This window comes from Dama dama, chromosome 23, assembly GCF_033118175.1.
Source record: "Dama dama isolate Ldn47 chromosome 23, ASM3311817v1, whole genome shotgun sequence".
Classification (NCBI taxonomy): domain Eukaryota; kingdom Metazoa; phylum Chordata; class Mammalia; order Artiodactyla; family Cervidae; genus Dama; species Dama dama.
In genome coordinates, this window is record NC_083703.1 from 53,920,001 (window position 1) to 53,941,600 (window position 21,600).

The following is a 21,600-nucleotide window of genomic DNA, read 5'->3' on the forward strand; positions in this document are numbered from 1 at the left end:
GGCCCCAGGGTTTCCAGAAGCAATGCGAGTGGATGGGGGAGCCTCAGACCCAGGAAGCCCACGCCGCCAGAGATGAGCGCACAGACCCACCACAGGCAGCACTCGGGCTGAGACCACCGTGGCACAGGCTGCCCAGGACGTGACAGCTGCCGTGGGCAGCAATCTGCCCAGGGTGGGGCCCTCCCAGAGGCAGAGGGGTGCCTGCCCTCCCCGAAGCCCCAGGACACAGGTGCCAGCTCAGCTAGGGAGGCCCAGGGCTGCTAACTGCTTACCATGTGCGGAAGGCGGATGTTGGCAAGACTTTGGATGAGGGCCTGGCTCAGGCCCGACAGCTCCAGAAACAGGGCTTCGTTCTGCTCCTCGATGAGCTTGTTCTCCTCCTCGATGTTCTTCAGGCTTTTCTCCATGGACGAGATCTGCCAGACAGAGACGGGAGCTGCCGCCTGGAGTGTCCTCCTGGGAGCAGGCCAGGCACGCCCACTGGGCCATCTCACGTCCCTCCAGGAGAGGGCAAAGAGGCAGGAGCCCTGCCACAGCAAGGGTTGGCAGTGCCCTGGTCCCTGGGTGGAGGGGGGGAAACAGTGACTGAGCTAGGGGCTGGGGGGCCATGGGTTTCTGAGCCCAGCTGCCCTGCGGGGTGGAGAGGAGCACAGAAGGAGGCACTGGGCTCACATCCCAGCCCACCACTGGCTTCCTGCTCTTCCTCTGTGGTGGAAACACTGTTCCCACATTGTGGAACATCTCCCACCAGAAAGACCAACCAGGTGCCTTATCAAAACTATGAAGGCAGCAAAGCAGACCACTGCCACTCTTGGCTGAGTGCACCAGCACACCAAAGACCATCCTGGGGTTTCCAGCACAAACATGTCTTCTCCGGACCCAACAGGGCACCAGGAGGAAGTCTGAAAGTTCTCCCGGGGCTCCAAGGCTTCCACATGGAACAGCAGAGGACAGAGGACAACTCCACCAGGCTGACGGCCATGGGCAGTCTCACCTGCTCTGGGTGCTGCAGGCACCACATGAGTCCCAGAGTGTCAGAGCCCCGTGGGCAAGGTGGGCAAGAAGGCCACCCCAGGGCCTGGCCTGGAGCAGACATGCTTGGGAGGGCAGCCCCCAGCCTCACTCTGGGCAGAGGCAAGCTCATCAGTGTGGATGGCACCTCAGGCCATCGCTAAGCCCTTTTAGGAGGGTCTGAGGAGGAGCATCATGTCCTCCTTACCCAGTGACAAGCCTTTGGGTTTAAAAGGTTTGAGCAGAGGTCCTGAGCCTGCTTTCCCTGCCAGAGCTCTCCAGCAGGGCACACAACGCAAAACTCCCTGGAGGGGAAAGGGGACTCTGAGTCCTTCCAAAAGGACACTAGTGAATAATCTCTCTATAAGTAGGTGGGTGCTGGCCAATAAAGAGAAACCAGAGGTGCTTTCCAAGGGTGCTGACACTGGGAGGTGCCTTGGACTTCGAGAAGGAAAACGGCAGGGAAGAATGTGGGGAAAGCCACCCAGAAGGGCGTCTCGGTGCCCAGAGACAGCCCCTGTACCCCCTCTCCACTTCCACTGCCTCTGAACTGGGGAGACGCTGCGTGGCAGGACAGAAATCCCTGCTGATCCTCATCAGCTGGTGCTATTTTTACACTGGCTTCTGGGTAAGAGGAGGTCGGCATAAAAGCCCGTCTGCCAGAGAAAGGAGGGGCCACAGAAGACACATGGACTCCAGCATCTCACACTTCCCCGGTCCCCTCCACCCTCCAACCCCATAGGGCCAGGTCACCTCCTTGTCCTTGGGAACATGGCCGTGCGCAGCTGCTCCTCTGTGCCCTTATCTCTGCTCCAGCCCCCACTCAGCAGTCAAGCAAGGGCATGTTCTTTTCAAAATAAGAATTTCATTGTTTTTTGGTTTGGTGGGTTTTTTTAATTTTTTATTTTATTTTATTTTATTTTTTTATTTGAGCGTTCATTTTGGGAAACTCAAGGATAGGATACAGATGCAAGGCGATCTGTAACCCTGTCCCTCAGCACAGCAGTTCTTCTGGGTCAGATTCTGTGCAAATTGCTTTCTTATAGAAATGCATTCGTCTCATGACAACCGAATCAGGCAGATTCTCATATTATCTTCATCTGCCTGGGAGGACGTCAAGGCACACTGGGAATGAGAGGTCCACCAGGTCACTGAGCTGGTGTATGGCCGTGCTGGGCTGGAACCCAGCTCCAGTCAGGTTCTAATGACCCATGTTGTGGTTCTGCTCCTACTAACCAGCAGGATGGTGGCTACCAGCACCTCAGGGCTTCCGATGGGTGGAGCACATGCTGAACAGAACCTTGATGAGGGGCTGGGCACCCCCCAACCCAGAAGAGAAGAGGGAGGATGGGAAGGACATCGTGGGTTTGAGGGCAGGTGGGGGCAAGGCAGGGCGGCTCCACCCACCTGGGACTGCAGCTGCAGCATGGCAGCCTCCATCTCAGAGTTGGACTCGTTCAGGTCTCGAATCTCCTGGTTCAGCTGCTTGATCTCCTCATCGTTGTCCAGCACTACCCCAGAGAGAAAGCTCAGTCGTGGCTTTCACAAGGTGGGGAGGGGGTCAGTCAAGGCCTGCTTTCTAGATAGGCCTGGGGAGCCCTTTCAGAGTAGAAGCCCCAGTGGCTCGTGGCCCACATCTCAGACTGGGAAAGTGGCTGCGTGTCAGCTGTGTGCCTCCAGGCCCTGATCTTGGTGGGAAAACAGATACCTCCTGGGCAAGTGTTAATTGCTAAGATAAAAATGGAAGCTTTTCCAGATGGTGCTGGTTTCCTCCGCTTCCCTCTCATGAATCCTGAGAACACAGGTCCATACTCCCCAAGCACATGGCTTCTGGTGCTGCCAGGAGGGCTCACCAAGCCCCAGGCTAGAGCTATGATGGCCATGCTGGGCACAGGGCAGCCAGAGGTTCTGAGCCAAGGTGAGGGGCCCTGGCAGCTCCGCTCAAGAGCTCTGTCTCCACCATGACTCACTCCAGGAGGGGCTTTGCCTCCCGACCCATCTCTTGCCTAAACCACCCACCCACTCAGGTCCCAAGACCACATGCAGGGAGTGCAGGGGGCAGCCTCACCATCACTCGTCTTGAATTTCGTGCCAAGAACCTCATCCCCTGAGAGCTTTCCCTTCTTTCCTGCAAAGGTCGCTCTGGGACAGCCAGACAAGCTGGAAGCAAAGGTCATGCATGAAGACCAATTCAAGGTCATGCCTCACAGGCCAGTCTAAGGTTACAAGTCCCAGTGAGAGATGGGCTGTTGGAGGACTATCCTTTCTGGTGCGTTGTCACTCATCCCTGGTGTCCCAGTCCTGGCTCCAGGCCCTCGGCTTCCTCACTCCTCCAACAGCACAAGCCATTCCCAGCTCAGACCCCCGCCCTGAAGGTTTGTCCCCAGAGGCTCGGGACAAGCACCACCTCTCAGAAAAGACCTTCTCACCCCTGCCTGCTCTATCTTCCCCACAGTGTCCTTTGCCAAACTAATAACATATTTGTTGGTTTGAAGTCTGTCTCTGCACCTGCCCTGACCACTCAGCTCCAGGAGGGCTGGTTGTCATCTTGTTCTCCAGAGACTGCTTTCAGCAATGGCTTGTGGAATGAATGAGCTAATTAATCTTAAAGGTGGAGAGATGAGGACAAAAAAATAACACAGGAAAAAGGTTTCTGACAGGACCAAGCAGTGACTGGTGTGGCTTCCCAGCACAGAGAGGAAGAGGAGGGTTGCTGGGGCAAGACCCTCAGCGCCAGGGGCAGCATCAGGGCAGGTCGGAGCTGGCCAGTGCTGCCTGGGCCCACTGCCCAGGCATGGAGGGGTCCCTTGTAGAGCAAGGAAGGACCTGGGCCCCAAGTTCAGAGAAGAAACCCCAGTAGGAGAGACAGGGCGTGAGCTGTGACAATGCTTTCCGGGAAAAGCCTCAGCCTGCTTTAAGAAAGTGTGTTCTAGACACAGGAGGGCTTTGCTCTCTCTTGCCAGAGGGACTCCATGGGATGTATAAAGGGGTCTTAGGACAGTAGACACCTGGGTGACGCATCACACAGGCCATCACGTGGTCCCAGCAGGTTTCCATGGCTTCCCTCAGGTGGCTATCAATTTGGGTCTTTTTCCTCAAGAAACTGCTGTTCTCACCTGCACCCTGGTCTGGCACAATCCCTGGGAGCCTTGCCACAGTCCCACAGCTGGGGTCTCTCCTGGGTGACAGAAGGGTGGGGGTGGGGACAATCACCTGCGGTGGGTGAGGAAGCTCCCATTGGCGTGACCGGAGCCGTCGCAGCCTGGGGTGGGGCAGGCAGGCCCCTCATTCTTCAGGGACTTCCAGGAGAAAGACGAGCCATTGAGGGAACCCTCTTTCTGCCTCCGAGCTGCCAGCGGGCAGCCGGACGCGCTTCTGTGAGAGGCGTATTTGCCGCTGATGTGACCAAGCCCCACACAGCCTGGAACCGGGCACCTGGGCGCAGAGAGGTCAGAGGTGATCACTGGGTGCTGGAGCTGGAGGAGGAGCCCAGAGAGCCCGCCAAGCCACACCCTGAGACGTGCTGGGGTCCCCTACATCCCCTGTGTGGCTTGGGGGTCAGCAGCCACCTTCTCTCCCTGTCCCTCAGCAGCAGGGATCCAGGGGCCTGGAGCTGACTCTTGGTGGCCTCCTGGTCCACACCTGGACCTTGCAGCCAGCACCACTTTTGTATCACCCCAGAGACCACTTGCTGGGAGCTTGTTCTGAGCACTAGCCATTTGTCAACGCTTTCTATAGCCGCAGACCCAAAAGGCACAGAGGACCCAGTTCACAGAGAGGTCCCTGGGATACAGACAAGTCAGAGGCAGGAAGCCCCCAGAGATGGCAAGGCTGGGGGTGGTGCGCTGCCTGGCGGCCCCCACACTCTACCCTCATCTTGAGAGGGTTAACAGCCTGGGTAGGAAGGCTAGAGGTCCCCAAGCAGCAGGAGGAAATAAACTTCAAGTGGCAGACGGTTTTATTTTTCTCTTCTAATCCTGTGTTGTCACGGCAACACCTGGTTCCGCCTGAACTGAACTTTATCTCAAACCTTGAGCTAACCAATGCGTTTTTCTTATGGATATGTTTTAAGCTGTGTTAATGAAATTATGTCTTTGCTTGGAAATCTGTCTTTCTTCAAGATTCATGTCAATTGTTCTATGGCCAGGGATGACTCCCTTTGTGCCATTCTATCTCAAAATGCATGTTGTGGGAGAGGGGCCTGGTGCAACTCTCAATCTTGAGGCATTTCTCTTATCTGATTAGCAGCTTGCCAAAAGGTATAAAACACCTTGCTAAAAACTAGCAAGGGGGCACTCTTTCTGTTCCCGTTGATGTCTGTGTCAGCCGCTTTCTCTATCCATTTTATACTTAAGTAAAACTTTGCTACACAAAAACTCCGAGTGATCAAGCCTCGTCTCTGGGCGCCGATCGAATTCCTCTCCTCTGGAAGCCACGAATCCCGGCGTCATTCACGGCTTGCAGCAGCAACCTTTCAGTCTCAGAAGTGGCCTCCTCGGCTGGGACCATCCTCATCTGTCCCCTCTCTTCGCTCTTCTTTCTTATCTAGCCCAGCCACGTGGGCCCAGACATGAGGGCTGTCCACTGAGCCGGTCCAAGGTCACCGTAGCCCCAGTCCAGCACAGAGTCACTACCAGGGACCCTGCAGGGGGCTTGGGGAGGTTCCAGTCTATGTCCACCCCCCACACTTGGACATGTCCCAACTGTGGGGTTCTAGAGGACTCCTGGGCTGGGCCCCTCTGAGGTGCCTGTGAGGCTGATGTCGCAGGATCAAAAAGTGAGAGGAGCCTCTTCAAGTCACCACACAGATGAACCTAGGCTCTGCTTTCCCACTGTCTTTGCAGAACCCTAGCCTTCACCTCAGGAGGGGCTGCAGGTGCCCCCAGAAAGTGTATTCATGACACGCTGCAGTAACACTGCTGGTCTCTCCCTCCACACCCTGGGTCCAAATCTTCAGTGTCAGGTGACCTCTCGTTAAGTCGTGTAGCACACCCAGGGGACCCCCAGTCAGAGGCACAGCTCTTTGGTCAAGTGCCAGCACAGCCGGGGACAGTGCGGTCTCTCCACGGTGATGGACATGCATCTCCCAACCTCCACATCGGAACCTCCATAGACTTTCACGGTCAGTTATCTACTTGTGGCCAAAGGGATTTACCACAAAGCACTGACCCGACTTAATCTCAAAAGCTGCAGACACAAGATATCATAAAAGGGATCCTGCCTCCACCAGCCCTTACACATCACAGCCAGTGCCTGCCAGCCACGTCACTTCAAGCAATAGGAACTGGAGCACCGATTAAAGTTTCTGCTGCCGTCTGCACTTGTGTAAAGACGCTCATCAATTATAAATATGGGTAAAGTTTATGGCTAGGGAGGAGGTCCTATAAAACAGAGGCGCTACATGGGTGGCCTCTTCCCCTTGCCATGGAGCCATTAGAAACTTCATCCATCCTATAAATGCTGAACTATTTCTAGAAGTCACATTCTCCACTTGGCTGCAAATTCTCGAGTTTTTTTTAAAAGCAAAGTTGACAGCACATCAGGAAGAGGAAAACCATTTTTCCCAGTTAATGTGAAAAATGCTGATCTTGATTTTAATCGTTTGCAAATGCAGCACAATTCACTTATCACACCAGCAGGATCCCTGCTAAATCCATAACAGCAATGCGTTTATATGATCACAGGCAAATTCCTAGATTCTTGGAAGAAAAAAATATTCTTTATCCTCCCTCTCATTTGGTAGGCAGCATTCACAATACCAACAACCAGTATTTTGCATTTTTGATTTAGTATTCATTACAGTTTTACTGTATAAATTAAATAAACAAGTCACTGCCTTATTACAGCAAACAGCTGGTGGGGCCGTCCTCTTTGAAGGGCATAACACTGGTCAATTTGGCCCGTTCTCTGTGGCCAGCAGATGTTTGGGCCACAGCTGGGCTGATCTCCCTGGAGAAGCCAGCACAACTTTGGCCAGGTCAAGCCCCTCCCTCTGCAGAGGTGAGTGCCAGCTGTCATGGCAGACCTATTTCCCGTGGACCTGCCCAGCCAAACTACTCCAGTTCCTGGGCCACCAGGCAGCCAGAGTCATTCTCCTCCAGTCCTCGCCTGCCCCAGTGGGACCCACTGCCTGCTCTACCTGATGTCAGCTCTGAAAGTCCTGGGCAAATTGGGTGGTGGGTCACCCTGCTTGCACCTGTGGCACCTGCAAGTGGGGAGCTTGAGGGGCAGGGTCCCTTCTGGAAGGAAAAGTTTGCCGTGATACCAGCCCCACCAGATGAGTCCGGGTCAGGGTTCATGACAGGGCAGCAATCCCCAGGGAGAAGGTCAGTAGAGGTCAGGGACACTGTTCACTTAAGGCCCAGGGTGTCTCTCTCCTCCCAAGAGGACTGGCGAGTCCCAGTTCAGAGTGACCCTCCCAGACCCCCTCACTGCACATCAGCTCCCTGCAGAGGCATGGGGACACACAGATACACACAATTCAAAGGCTCCCTGTCTTTCTAACCACCCTCTCCTCCTTGACTCCTACACTGACCCCTCCCACCAGACCAGAAGCCATGTAGGCTGTAGTGCCTGTGAATGCCCGGGGTGGCCCACGCCCTGAGGCCCAGGCCCAGATGCCCTGGGTGCACAGGCGGCAGGGCACTCTGCCTCTCTTGACCCGTCAAACACCACAGACCTGAGAAGTCCAGACAGGAGCCCATGCCTGCAGGTGTCCTCCACATAACGCACATGGCTCCCACCTGCAAGGGTGTCCCTATGCCTGGCCTGAGCACGTCTGTAAAAATGGGCATTGTCACAGCTGTATCAAAGCAAATAGAGTCTAGAAGGAGCTTTTAAAATTATAAAATACAGGGAAACCCCAAGTCTGCACAGCAGCCAGGCAGCCAGCAGGACCCCCCACTCACTTCATCAGCTCGGGGTCTTCCTTGTCGTCCTTCGCAGGTGCGGCCTTGGCTCCGCTTTTCTTGGCACGAGGGCAGCCTGACAAGCTGGTTTTACAAGAGGAAAAAGTGCCACAGTGGTTTAAGGACAGCAACTTCTCAACCCACCTGCCTCCCTCCACCCTCAGGCTCTGTGGGCAGCAAGGCTACGTCCAGGAAGTGGCCCCCAGCTCTGGCCAGAATATCAACAATTCAGACTCGAGGGAAGAAACAGGCTGGGGTGCAGTGGCACTAATGTGTCACTTGGGGCCTGGAACTTCATTAGCCTAAGGAGACCCCCACTCTGCTGGCCCGGCGCCCAGGGCACCTGGGGCAGGCTCACCTCCGGTGCGACGCGTAGTTCCCCGTTATGTGGCCTGAGCCATCGCAGCCGGGCGTGGGGCACCTGTGGAGGACAGCGTGGCTGAGACCAGAGCCGCTGAAGTCACTCGGCCCTTGACAGCCCCACCACTGAGGTCTCACATAGTCATGACCTCCAGGCCTCAGAACTTGGCACCCAGTCTCTCTGGGGGGACCAGGAGGGCCAGGGGAGAGCACATTCCTCTGCAGGATGGTGGGCTCCCAACTTGACCTCCTGCAATGGACCAGGCTGGATGAGAAGGCTCCAGAACACCTGTGGGCCTTTAAGTGTGCTCTCAGAATGCAAACCTAGCACCAAGGACCGGCTCATCCTCCTTGAGGCTGCTGGAGAAGGACCGCCTCTGCTCACAGACAGCTGTACTGAGCACCTGAGACACACCACCCCCAGCCCTGGCAATGTTGGGGCATCACCCCCACTTGGCAAGCGCCCAAGGTTTTTGAGAGGTGGCTGGTACCAGTGAAAGGGAGCTGGGGAGGCACAGAATGCAAAAGTCTGACTCTCTACACCCAAAATGTCTGGTGAATATATCATGTCGAAGGTAGAAATCCCCTTTAATACACCAGCTTGAGCTATCCTTCCCTGAGCGTCCAGTGACGAAACATGGATCGATTTCTGCTGGCATCAGAGCACTGGTTTCCAACCCTGCAGGTGGTCCTCGGGATGCCTCCTCCAGGATGGGCCTGCTACTCATGCCTTGTCCCTCATGAGGGCCCAGTTCCATCCTGTGTGACCCAGCAGGACCCTGGTGTTTATCTGCCATTTCTGGCTTCATCCTCACAGAGAGAGAGAGTTATGGAGCCAAGGCCATTCCTCAGCAGAAAACTGGCCCCAGAGGGTGGCGGGGCAGAGCACCAGCTGGGGCAGGACACAGACATTGAAGTTGGCCTGTCAATCAGTGGAAGCTGCCTTGTGCCCAGGCTCTGGCACGCCCAAGGCCCATCCTCTTCATCCTCCTCCCAGATGTCCACGGGCCGACACTGCTGCCCCCATTAGGCTGGCATGGCAACACAGAGGGGCTAGATGCCCAGGGGCCTCCTTCCCAGCCCCTCAGACCTTCTCGAGGTGCCTTCCTCGTCCCTGCCCCAAGGGCCACCCATCGATTCTTCCCTGGCCTGGCAGTTGGCCAACGGGTCAATCTCCCTCCTGTCAGGCTTTGGGGGTGACTCAGACCCCACTGAGATTATGATGCCCCCCACCTGTCATGTGTGGTCACATTTCAACCCACATCTGGGGCAAGGAGGCTTTTGTGTTTTAATGGAAATCACCCACCACCTCCATCCAGGTAAGTATCACCTGTTCAAATGAACCCCAGCTGCTGGGACCTCCTGCTCTGACACTCTGCGTCTCCACGTGGCCTGAGGTTCTCAGGCTCCAGCTGCTCAAGAAGGTCCTCTGAACTACACTGTGAGGACCAGGGAGTCCTTTGCACGGCACTCTGCACTGAGGCCCAGGCCCTGTGACACCCTCTGCAAGGACAGTCCTCCCTGCTCCTTCTTAGCTGCAGAACATAGGGCTCAGCGCTGTGGGCAGTGGCCAGGGTGGTGGGTTCACAGCAGCCCCCAGCCTCTGTGGCTGTGAGCAAGACGCTTGTCTGTGAGTGACACCCTTGCAAGGTGCAGCCTCTGGCAGTGCCTAGGAGGGGGTCTTGGTTGGGGAGAGACTCGGTGAGAACATGCCCATGGGGGCACTCCCATTCCAGAAAGTTAGGATCCCCCCCCCCACCTTCCTTGCCAGCCTGATGTCATGGCTTTTCCCCAAGAATCGTGTCCAAGAGAAGATGATGTCACGTGGCTGGAGAAGCAAGTGTCTGCACTGGCCACTGGCAGCACCGGCCACCATCTCTTCTGAGTGCGTTGTCTGGGCCAGAGGATGAAGCTAGGCAGTTTGGCTCACGCCAGACCTCATCCTGCCGCTATCCATGTCCTGTGGCCAGGGCAGGGGATGTCCCCCAACCTGTGCAGAGCTCCCCCATCACAGTCCAGCAGGGTGTGTGGCTGTGCTCATAAGCCCCACACATGGAGTGGGCCATGTGGCCCAAGGCACTCAAGTCCCCAGATCCTGACCACATGGGACACTTGGAAGGGAAGAATAAATGCCCTTGGAATGTGATCAAAACACAGAAAACACTTCGTCTGCAACTGTCACTGCACCCAAGTGCTGGTGGGGGGCCACCAAAGAAGACTCATTTGCGAGGCATGGCATAGGTGCCTTTGCCCCTCTGTGGACAGGTTACCTTCACCCAACACTGCCACAAAGCTGATCAAGGTGCCAGACGCCCACTGGGCAGGGGAAGGAGAGAAGAACAAGGGGGAGCCAGGCCACATCCATGCTGTGGCCTGAAGCAGGTGAGGAGTAGCCTCCACAGGAGGACCCCCGGGGGAAAGAGGGAGTTGGGGAGTGATTTTTTTCATACAGGAACACTTTCCATCACCGACTTCTCAACAAGTTTGGGTTACAGTTCTTCACAGGCTCTCCATCTCAGAAAGGCACTGACCCTCCCTATTGGCCACGTTTCTGAACCCAGACCAAAGGCCAAGTCCATGTGTCACTTCCAGGAACCCTGACCAAGTGCTCTGCAGGAAAAGGGCTACCAAGGGCATGAAATCACTTCTAGAATTCCACCACCCTCAAGCTGGAAAACAAGTTGGAAAACCAAACTGGAAGATCAGTTAGAAAAGCAAGTTGAATTGGAAAAGAAAACAGGAGAAAGGATCATGAGAAAGACAGTAGAAGAAGAGAGGAAGGAAAGAGGGAAGAGGAGGGTGGGGAAGAGCATTCCAAGCCTACAGGCCTGAGGGTCTCATTGCATTTCTGGAGTTGGACACTTGGGGTCAGCGAGCGCATGTGTGAGCCTGCCTCAGAACATGCTAGTGTCAAAGCTGATAAAACTCCTGGAAACATGCTTCTGGTCATGAACTCTGCCCAGCCTCATCTGTGGGACTGGAAGACCTCACTGGTAAAACAGTTAACGACATGCTTCTCCTGGCTAGTAGGACCAGACAGGCCCCCCAGAGCCACAGAAGTGAGGCTGGCAGGATCCACTGCTCAGACAGACCTGGAGCTTCCTGCCCGTTCCAAGTCAGCACAGACCCCTGGAAGCTTCCGGCAGTAGTAGTTCCTCATCTTAAAGGCACCAGAGGCCCAGATCGGGCTAAGCCGGTGAAACTTGGCCTGGATGCAGGGCCCCCAACACAGAGGCCCAGAGCGGGAGAAATCCCCTGGAGAGGCAGCCACCTGAGGGGCCAAGAAGGGGCCCTCCTTCCACAACCTCGGTTCAGCCTGGGAGCATCAGCACTATGTGGCTCAGGGCCACACCAGCCATGATGTCACAGCTCAACTAAAGGCATGAAATCAAAGGCCTTCACAATCCCCAACTCCAGCCCCAGAAGGACGCTGAGAGCCAGGAAACCTCTGGGCATGTGCTCCTCGCTTGAACAAGGCTGTCAGTCAGAGTGGCTGGTTGCCACTGGGCTGCCTTGCCCAGGTGCCTGCCCCTGTCAGGGGCAGGAGGAGCAGAAGCAGAGAGCAGACACAGCAAAAAGGAGGGGCGAGCACAGAGGTGAGGCGTGGGGTGAGGATGGGCACCGGGGGCCAAGACAGAAGCAGCTGGAAGGGGTGCAGGAGGAGGGACGAGCACGGAGTTTCTCGGCCATCACCAGCATCCAGCCCACTTAGCAAGAGCTGCACAGCCTGCAGCCCTCTGAGCCACAACGAGACGTACAAGCCATGGCCAGTCTGGGACTTCTCCCAGATCTCCACGGCAGGGGAAAGCAGGCCCAGACAGCAGCCCATCAGGGGTCCTCAGGAGAGGGCGAGAATGGACCGGGCCACCAGGAGCCAGAGGCAGGTCCTACGTCCTGTTGGCCCTCCCGACCCTCAGCCCTTAGAGAGGCTGGCAGGGCCGAGGGGAGCACAGGACCCCGTAGCAGCCCTGGGCCTGAGGGGACAGGCAGACAGCAGTGCTCAGAGCAGAGAGAGACAGGCAGAGTGGCGAGAATCCCAGCCAAGCAGAATCAGCCCGTCCATGGCCCTGCCTCTCTGCCCCACAGCCCTGCGCCTCTGGCTGGGGCCGGCCTCGTGCCGGAGCCCTCGAGAAGGCTGATTTGGGCTGGAGCCTCATGAAAGGAGTGAGCAGAGCAAGGAAGCCACCCCAGAGATGGGAGGCCAGGAGGGCAGACATACTTGAGGTCAGCAGAATGGGCAGCCATGAGGTTTCTGAGGCTCTTGTCAGCAAGAGGGCAACCAGAGAGGCTGAAAGAGAAGAGATGGGATATTGGGATGAGCCAAAGAGGGGGAGCAGAGCAGCAGAGGGAGAAGACCCACCACACAGCACCCAGGCCAGGCAGACCCAAGCGGGGGACGAACCTGCGGTGGGAGGCATAGTTCCCAGTGATGTGGCCACTGCCGTCGCAGCCAGGGGTGGGGCAGCTGGACAAAGGAAACAGAGCGTCAGATCAGAGAGCGAGACACCCTGCCAGACCCGCCCCCGGGGCTGAGTCCATCAGGGAGGGCGGCGGCACCTGCTCCCTGCCCGTCTCGGAGCAGACCCTCCGCCTCCGCCTCTCCGACTGCAAGTTTCTCCCATGCCACTCAGCTCAAGAAGGAAAAGGGAACCAAAGTGAAGCTCAACTTAAAGTTGAGATGCTCTGAAGCCCTCGCACTGTGCATGCACACGTGTCCACGCTTGTGGACAGGAGGGCGGGGGGCACCTTCCTGATGTGGTGGGGCCTTCTCCGAGGACAAGGCCCCAGCCAGAGCCATCCTGGGAGAGCCAGATACAGGGCAGGGGGAAGCTGGCGACGTTTGGGGCACGAAGAGGAATCCCAGGGACAAACTCTGAGCAGAGGTGAGGACTGGATCACCTGCGGGGCAGGTGTCAGGCCTCTCACCGTCCCCTGGGGGAGGTGGTGCTCAGTGGCAGTTAGCCAGCAGCTGGCCCCTCTCCAGTGGCATCTGGTTAAACTAGCTCTGGCTGCCAGGGCTGAGGGCACCGAGTCTAAGGCAGAGCACGTGAGGACTGGCACACAGTGGGGCCTCAGGAGGCGTCCACTCCCCTCAGCCCTTGTCTGCTCTGTGGGCCAGATGAAGGCTCATCCTCACTCTTTATCACCCTGAAGGAGCAGGTTAGAGTCCAGCATGGTACGGGGGTGAGGGGAACCTGCCCTGCTGTCTGGCCCAGGAAGGTCCTAGTTGAGGTGGCTCAGTCTCTGCCCACCAAGGTGGCCAGGGCAGGAGGGTGGTCAGCACAGGGCTGTGCAGGGGCCGACCCGGTCATCACAGGCTCCCACTAGGGTGTGCTCCTTTCCAGACTATAGAGGTCCCCTGGGGGGGGGGGGGGGGGTTCCTGTCGTTCAAGGCGGGGACTTACGTGAGCAGCTCCTTCTTTATGTCCTTGGAGAGAAACTTCAGCTTAAAGTTGGCCAGGGTGACCTCCCCGGGGTACTTCCGCTCCTCAAAATTCTCCTCCGACACTTCCTGGTCATCTGCTTCAGAAGAAGCAAAAGAATGGGCTGCTGGCTCTGACTGCAAAAGACCAGCAGGGAGATGTTTTAACCAGCTGGCGGGGGCTGGGCGCCCAGCCCAGGGCTGAGGGAGAGGGGCCTTTCAGAACAGGGTCCATGGAGGCATTTTCTGGCGTCTCCTGTCTTATGCATGCAGGAGTAAGACATACTCCCAAGATGCAGGAAGCAGCACCCAGAGGGGCTAGGGCGCTCCCTCACCTCAGCCACTGCTCCCGAGCTGACCCAGGAACAGGGAGACATGGATGCCACCCAGGCTGGCTGCTCTGACACCCTCCGTGGCCTCTGGCCTGTGTGTCACCTCCGGCCACCGGCCCTGGGTCACCCTCTGCACACCAGAGTGCACACCTAGTGCAGTTCCTTTGGGGCTGTTACCACTGAGCGTGTGTCTGTTGAAATGCTATGAGGATGAGTGGTACAAGATACAAAACATGATAGAAATAATCACAGCGACCTTAGGGCCATCTGGCCCTGTGGGCCCAGCCAGCACGATGATCTGACTGCAACAGGCACTTTAATAAGCACTTTGACCTCAAATGCAGGGTCCGTAAGTGTTCAGTTGCCACCCAAGAACAGGGCACTATGAATGCAGTGGTGAACAAGGACATTCCCTCCATCCAGGGCAGGGAAGACATCCATGAGAGTCAGCAAGGCCAGTGCCCTACAGGTCAGTCTGCAACAGACCAATAGCCCCAGTGGTGGATCACGATTCAAGTCTCAGCACTTGCTGCGTGTCCCAGGCACGTTGTCCAACCTCCTGGGCACCACACGTTTAAGCTGGAAACAGTAGCAGGCCCTCCCAGGATGTCTGGGGCTGAGATGAGGAAAGGCCCCTGGTACCATGCGATGCTGTTGCTACTGTTACTACTGAACAAGATACGGCTATGTGGACAAAGAGCCTCAACATGAGTCCAGCCTTCAGGAGAAACAAGGGCCTCCCAGAATCACAGAAGCAGAGGCAGCTCCAGAGCAAGAAGCACATCCCACAGGCCCATAGATGCAGGGGCCAGGGCTGTTTGGGGACATGAGGGGGTACTGCTGCCAGAGTTGGGTGGGAGGTGATGCTAAAGGCTGGGGCAAGATGGTCAAGGAGCCTTGGGCAGAGCTAGAAAGAGAGTCTGAACGGGGAGTCCAGGCCACAGTAGATGGACCGGGAAGGCCTGATCCAGGGGGTGAGCCAATAGGACAGGGGCACCTGTGCCCAGGGCACAGGAGAGGAAAAGAAGGGCCTGGGGGTTAACCGAGGCTTCCCGCCAGAGAGTGGACGGTCAGCCATGGAGCACAGCAGCAGGCTTACGTGGCCAGGCTCCCCAGGACCTCTGAGACCCAGGTCACCCACAGATGACACAATAGTCCTGGGAAGGGGTGAGGATGCTCAGAGGGCATGGGAAGGTGGGGCAGGGCTGGGCGGGTGGCAGGGGGAAGTGGCCAGAGAGACCAGCCTGAGCTGGGGGCCAAGGAAAGGGAAAGGACCACTGGAGAGGTCGAGGGGAGACAAGGTCACAGGCACAGAACTGAACAAGGGTGACAGCAGATGTGGGGACATAGCCCTGATGACCCCAACAGGAACAGAAGGGCCCCACCGGGCCTCAGGCACGGCCCCACTAGCAGAGAGAAGCCCTCCTGCCAGCCCCCACGGACCCTCAGCCAGCCTCCCTGCCCCAGGGGCTCACTCTGAGAGAAGTATCCCTCTTCTGAGCCTTGACATTGAGTTGCTGCCATATGACTGAGCCAGATGACCTAGATGTAGACCAGGCGGCTCCTCTGTAAAGTAGGGGTGCATGTGAGGCCAGTAGATGGAGGAACCTGGCCACCCCTGAAGATGAAACTGTAGAGAGGGTGAGTTCTCAGAGTAGAATCCTCACCACCACTGCTCCTCCTCCGCAGGGATCTGCCCCTACCCCCAGCCTGCCAAGGGGCTGGCTCCACCCACATACCGCCCCGCTCTCCACCGGGCTGGCCCTGCCCAGACACAACCATTCCAGGGGCCTCCTGGTTCTACTTCAGTGTCCCTAGTGGTAAAGAACTCCCTGCCAATGCAGGAGACACAAAAGACTCAGGTTCGATCCCTGGGTCAGGAAGATCCCCTGGAGAAGGGCACTGGCAACCCAAGCCAGTATTCTTGCCTGGAGAATCCCATGGACAGAGGAGCCTAACCCCCTCGCCCTCCTGGAAGTGGGAGCTGGCAGGCAGGGAAGGGCCGGGAGGGAACCCTCAGGCCTGTCCACACTATGTAGAGCCTGCCTGGAGTTGTACCCTCAGAGCAGAGTTCTGCTCTACTGGAAGCCCCCGCCCCCATCAGCCCCACCTTCAGTGGGTGGAGTCACCAGAAAGGGAAAGTTCCAGCAGCCTTCAGGCTATGGATGGGTCAACACAGAGGCCTGGCTTGCCGCTCCTTAGCAGGCAGAACTGCTCTGGGACTCAGACCACTGGCTGCCAGAGGTGCTTCTGAGGCCAGGCATTTTCTCCTGCCTCTGTCCAGGGAACCAGGCGCCTGCAGTGTCCTGGGCATGGTGAAGAGAAGCTGCCACCAGAGTTCAGGGTGTCCCTCATCTGGCCTGGTGGGAGGCCCACGAAACCGAGGAATTTGAGGTCATTCCCGAATCATCCCCCGAGCCCCCCGCCGTGGGCTCCTGTCTTCTCCACACTCTTGGAGAGCCACACTGCTGCTGACCACTAATGCTCCAGAGGTGAGAAGACCACCTCCCTCTTGGAGGGGACAAGGCCACAAACTGAACCAATGGTGAAAACACCTCCAGGAAGGTGGACTTAGCTGCCCAGAGCAGGTAGAACCCTGCATGGAAACGGGTAGGACCCATAGAGCCTCTGCCTGGAGATGCCTGCGTGTTTATGCCGACCCTTGGGTAAGGCAAGCTGACCGCCAGTGCCTGCTCAATCCCCGCCTCCCCTGACCATCCGACAGCTCTGGACTTCCCACCTGGACAGCACCCACCTCCTCAGGCTCCTCCTCTCGTGGGCGGCTGGGCTTAGTGTAGTCCAGAGGCCGGTCCCACTCATCCTGGCGGGAGGCGTGGCTGGATGGGGGTGAGGTCAGGGAGCTGCTGGGGGCGCTGGTACTGCTCTGGCGCTGGCAGGCGTCAGGTGACTTCACGCCAGGGCTGCTGCTGCTGCTGCTCCCGCTGGGGAAAGTGTTCTCCCGCCTGCGGTGCTTGTGCATGCTCAAGTCCAGGGTTCCATTCTCATCCACCTCAATTTCCACGGCCTGCATTGCAAAGGCAACATCTAGGTTAGACACCATCCCCTCCCACATGGACCTTATGACCCCTTACTCAGGTCACCAGAAGCCCAGACAGTGTTTCCCTCCAAAGAGAACAGGGCCAAAAAGAAGAGAAGAGCCTCTGCGAAGAAAGTATCCTGAAGCTGACATGGACTCACTCTACCCACTCCCTCAAGGCCTCCAGCCCATAAAACCAGCCCCAGCACATGGCCACCTGTGTGGGCACAGAAACACATGGAAGCCAGTGGAAGCCCACATCCCGGTAGATGCGGGAACAGATGTGTATAGCCGCTTGGTGCCCTTAGGCACAGCGCGTGGTGCTCAGGGAGGGGGGACCATCCAGTGTCTTTGGCCAGCAGGGTCAGTGGTCAGGAGGGAGAAAAGGAAAGAGTGGTACTCCCCTCATAGACGCTGGGTTTGCTGAGCCTGCTTTGTGCAGGCTGCATATAGTCCTGACTGCAAACCCCACCCGCCTTCTCTGCCTCAGAAGGGGCTCCCAGCAGGAGCCTCACCCACCTTGCTGGGCAGGTCCTGTGGCTTCGTGCTGAGGTTCTCAGGCATCTCCCAGCAGCGCGTGGAGAGGTTCAGGATGGCAGTGGCGGCCATGTGCGCAGCCTCTGCGTCGTGGGCGTAGTCGAAGCCTGCAGAAGAGGATGAGGTGCAGGGGCTGGGCCTGGGGGGAGAGGCCTTTGGGAAAGGTTTGGCTGCAAAAAGGGAACAACAGCAGGCTGATATACAACACGAACGGGAGGTGTCCACAAAGACACACAGGGGAGCTTTAGGGTGGCTGGGGGCTTTGAGCACAGCTATGTGAAAGTGGGCCTAGGGCTGGGTCATCCACCCACTGCCATGAGCTCGCATACCCCAATCCACCCCCATCCTTGTTGGGTATTGAGAAGGCCATTTCTGTCTTGACCATAACTTGGGCAGAAAGGGCAAAGACAGGCTAGCATCTCTGATATTGCAAACAGAACAAGTTATCTATTGGCAAATGCTTATTGAGAGACTAAAGTCTGTAAATAGGAAAAGTGTCTGCAGTGTCACTCAAGTAGGCAAATTTTGTCACAATATCTCAAAAGGCTGATTTTGGTGTCACCTCCTCAATAGCCACAGCTTTAGTAAATAACATTGTTACTCAAATATAATGATGCAAAGAGACCCTCATGCTGGGAAACACTGAAGGCAAAAGGAGAAGGGGGCAGCAGAGGATAAGATTTAGATAGGATCACCAACTCAATGGACATGAATCGGAGCAAACTCAGGAGTTAGTTAGTGGAGGACAGAGGAGCCTGGCATGCTGCAGTCCATGGGATTGCACAGAATTAGACAGGCCTTAGCTACTGAACAACAACAGAACATGAAACATGAAAGCATAAAATGTCATCTTTTCTAATAACTGTGCTGTAACCATAAGATCACTCTCAGGTATGATTTCTGAGTGATCACAATATCACCAGCAAATTTTCAGTGCCCCAGCATAAGTGGGTGCCTTGCATGAAGCCCTCTCCTAACAAGTTGGAGAGATGCCTGCACTCCAGCTGGCCATTGTATTGATCAGTGTTTCTAGTATAAACTCGTAGGAAACTCATCATTGCTGATTTTGGTGTCTGAACATCCATCATGAGCTGCCAGTTCCAATCTTATGTACACTGGGGCAGTTTTCCATTTTGTAGGTATTATGCAAGCTAATTGGCTTGCAACTCACAAATTAGTGTAATAAGTGACCAAAAAAAGACAGAGGACTTCCCTGGTGGTCCAATGGTTGAGAGTCTACCTGCCAATGTGGAAGACACAGGTTTGATCCCTAGTCTGGGAAGATTCCACATGCTGAGGAGCAACTAAGCTGGTGTGCCACAACTACTGAGCACATGCTCTTGAGCTCTCAAGCTGCAACTACTGAAACCCGCACACCTAGAGCCTGTGCTCCGCAACAAAAGCCACCACAGTGAGAAGCCTGTTCACTGCAACAAAGAATAGCTCCTGCTCGCCACAACTAGAGAAAGCCTGCCCAGCAACAAAGAACCAGTGCAACCTAAGTATATAAATAATTTTTTAGAAAGACAGGAAAGCGTGTTCTCAAAGGTTTGTAGGAATGAATTTTGTTAGTGCAAGCACACAGAAATTTTGTTGCTAATATTACAAGTGGCATACTGTATCCAGCAAGATGGTCCTTGTCTAAGTATCTGTGGGGTATCCAGGCTCAGTACAGTGGTTCTCCCTAGACCTCCACCCTTGAGCTGGAATAAACTGCCTGGAAGAGGATAGCCGGGGAGGGCACACTCATAGGGTAAACCATGTCAGCGATGTTGGGCTTAACTCTTTGTACATGCACACCATAACACACTTGGGTTTTATTTCAACGTGTAGTGAGGAGACACATTCAGTTTGATGATGAAGGTGAAGGCTGCAACGTGGGTGAGACACAGACTCTGATAAAGTCACCACGGTAGACTGGGACAGCTGCCCCAGATGGAGAGTTCCTATATGCTCCTGGGGAAGGGTTCCTCCTCCTCTGCCCCTCAGACCCTATACCACCTGGGAGTAGTTTCCCCAACTTACATTTAAAGGCTTTCGGTGAGGTTTCGCTGGTCTGAATCTTTGGGGCAAGCATGCGCTTACCAAAAACCTGAGCATCAAAACTTGCGTAGTCAAAGGTGACCTTGGAGAACTTCTCCAGCTCCTTGGCCAGGTTGGCCCTGGGGGTGGTGGGGGCCACACTGGGCCGGTAGCTTCCGTATGGAGGGACCTCAAGCTGCTTCACGAAGCACATGGGCCTGAGGTGCAGGATGGAGATGAGAAGCATGAAGATAGGGCACAAGGACCCTGTGCTGTTCAACCCAGCACCCTCTACCATGGCCTAGCCCAGCCATCCCTCAGAGGCCAGTGTGGACTGAGACCCAGGCAGGCCCTCCCCTGCCCACTACTACAGGGTGCCCGTGGGATGTGCAGGAAGAACTGCCACAGGGAAGAAGCACTAGGAGACTTGAAGAAGCAGCACGTCTCCCCTTGCAGACAGCATCAGCCAGAGGAGGGGGAAAAGGAGAGCTGGTTTCTGAGCCCTTGGCCGGGAGCCCCAGAGAAGCATCTTTAGGGTAGTGGGCAGTCAAGATGGAATTCTGGTGGTAGAATAACTTGTTAATACAATTCCCCAGACAGAAGGGAGTGGGGGCACCTGGAGGGGACATGGGGGTGTTTCTGAGAATCAGCCTCAGGGCAGAGTAACTCTACTCTTTGAAGGGAGGGGCCTAGCCCTCCACTGTCCTCTGCTTAAAGTCGCTTAAGACGACCCTGGAGGATCTGCAGCGGGTTAAGAACAGGCATGAAAGCAGTGCTGCAAGCATTCAGTCAATGTCTCTGGAGCTCTGGAAGAGCTCCGATTTTTAAATGTACAAGAGATGGTGTGGAGACACCAGCCTCCACAGCCCAGGGGCCAGGGCAGGAGCAAGACCAGCAGAAGATAAAGGCCACGGGGTCTGTACCATTCCAGTGAGGGGCTCAGAGAGAAGAAAAGCAAAGGAGGCCTCTAGAGCCAAGCAGTGACTTCACTCTGGAAAGGGTGGAATTAAGAAGGACCAATGGTGAGGCCCCGAGGTGCCAGGCACTGGAAGAACTTGAGCATGACCCGAAAGGGGGAGCCTGTTGCTAAGAAGACCCCAGAACCACACTAAGGCCAGCTCTGAAGGGCGTTGGGAAAGTGATGCCACCACAGCACGAGTAGGCTCTCCTCCTCCACTCTGGACTGGTCAACGCATCTGAGAAGTTGCTGGCGAGCTCTCAGGTACCCTCAAGGAAAGATGAGGCCTAAACTTAATGCCTGCGCCATGTCTGGGTGGCTTCCTCAGCCCAGGCTTCGTTCAGCAGCAGACTCAGTGTCCGTGATGCCAGCAAAACTTTTTTAAGATTATCTGCACACCCCAGCATACAATACCCAAATTGTGGCTACACAGAAGGCATGGAGCCTGGGTGGAAGGCTCCAGCATCTTGGCCGCAGCTGCTACCATCAAGGCTCCTCACCAAGGGCACAGGAAACAAACTGTCACCGCCTCGTCCAAGCCTCATGAGAAACTCAAGTCGATAAGACTGTTGTCTCATTTTTACAGGGGAACAAACTGCAGTCACCTTCCTGGGACACCACCTCCACGTTCAGCACCTGTTTGGCCCCAAGACTGGCCTTCCCAAGCCTTACCTGCCTCGTGGTTCGACATTTTGTCAGTGACTTGGATCAAGTTAGGAAAATTGACAAGAAGCTAGAAGGAACAGGGATAAGATGGAGAAAAGAAGCAGCTTCCTGGATGAAAGAAGCCAAATGGAGCACAGGGCACCCAAGGACCAGGCTGCAAGGGCTCCCCAGTGCGGGAGGGTGGGCCCCGCACAGAGACTCCTCACACACCACCCTCCGAAGCCAAGGTGTGCAGCTCAATCCTCAGTCTGAGTGCCCACCAGGCACCTGCCAAGGAAGGGACAGGTGGGTCTCCAGACGAGGGTCTATGCTGTGCCCCATGCTCATGACTGCTGAGCACTGAGCTT

The 21,600-nt window shown here is 56.1% G+C and overlaps 1 protein-coding gene across 1 annotated transcript in view; it reads right to left on the reverse strand.

Annotated features, from left to right (window-relative positions):
- Window positions 1-21,600, reverse strand: part of MYT1 (myelin transcription factor 1) — a 61,931-nt gene that overhangs the window by 1,824 nt on the left and 38,507 nt on the right. The window contains exons 11-22 of the mRNA XM_061125783.1: window positions 19,633-19,847; window positions 17,590-17,714; window positions 16,789-17,058; window positions 13,685-13,839; window positions 12,682-12,744; window positions 12,499-12,567; window positions 8,278-8,340; window positions 7,920-8,003; window positions 4,225-4,446; window positions 3,080-3,171; window positions 2,419-2,522; window positions 273-416 (exon numbers count right to left, since the gene is read on the reverse strand). Coding sequence (XP_060981766.1) covers window positions 273-416; window positions 2,419-2,522; window positions 3,080-3,171; window positions 4,225-4,446; window positions 7,920-8,003; window positions 8,278-8,340; window positions 12,499-12,567; window positions 12,682-12,744; window positions 13,685-13,839; window positions 16,789-17,058; window positions 17,590-17,714; window positions 19,633-19,847 — 1,606 coding nt within the window. The remainder of the gene's footprint in view (window positions 1-272; window positions 417-2,418; window positions 2,523-3,079; window positions 3,172-4,224; window positions 4,447-7,919; window positions 8,004-8,277; window positions 8,341-12,498; window positions 12,568-12,681; window positions 12,745-13,684; window positions 13,840-16,788; window positions 17,059-17,589; window positions 17,715-19,632; window positions 19,848-21,600) is intronic.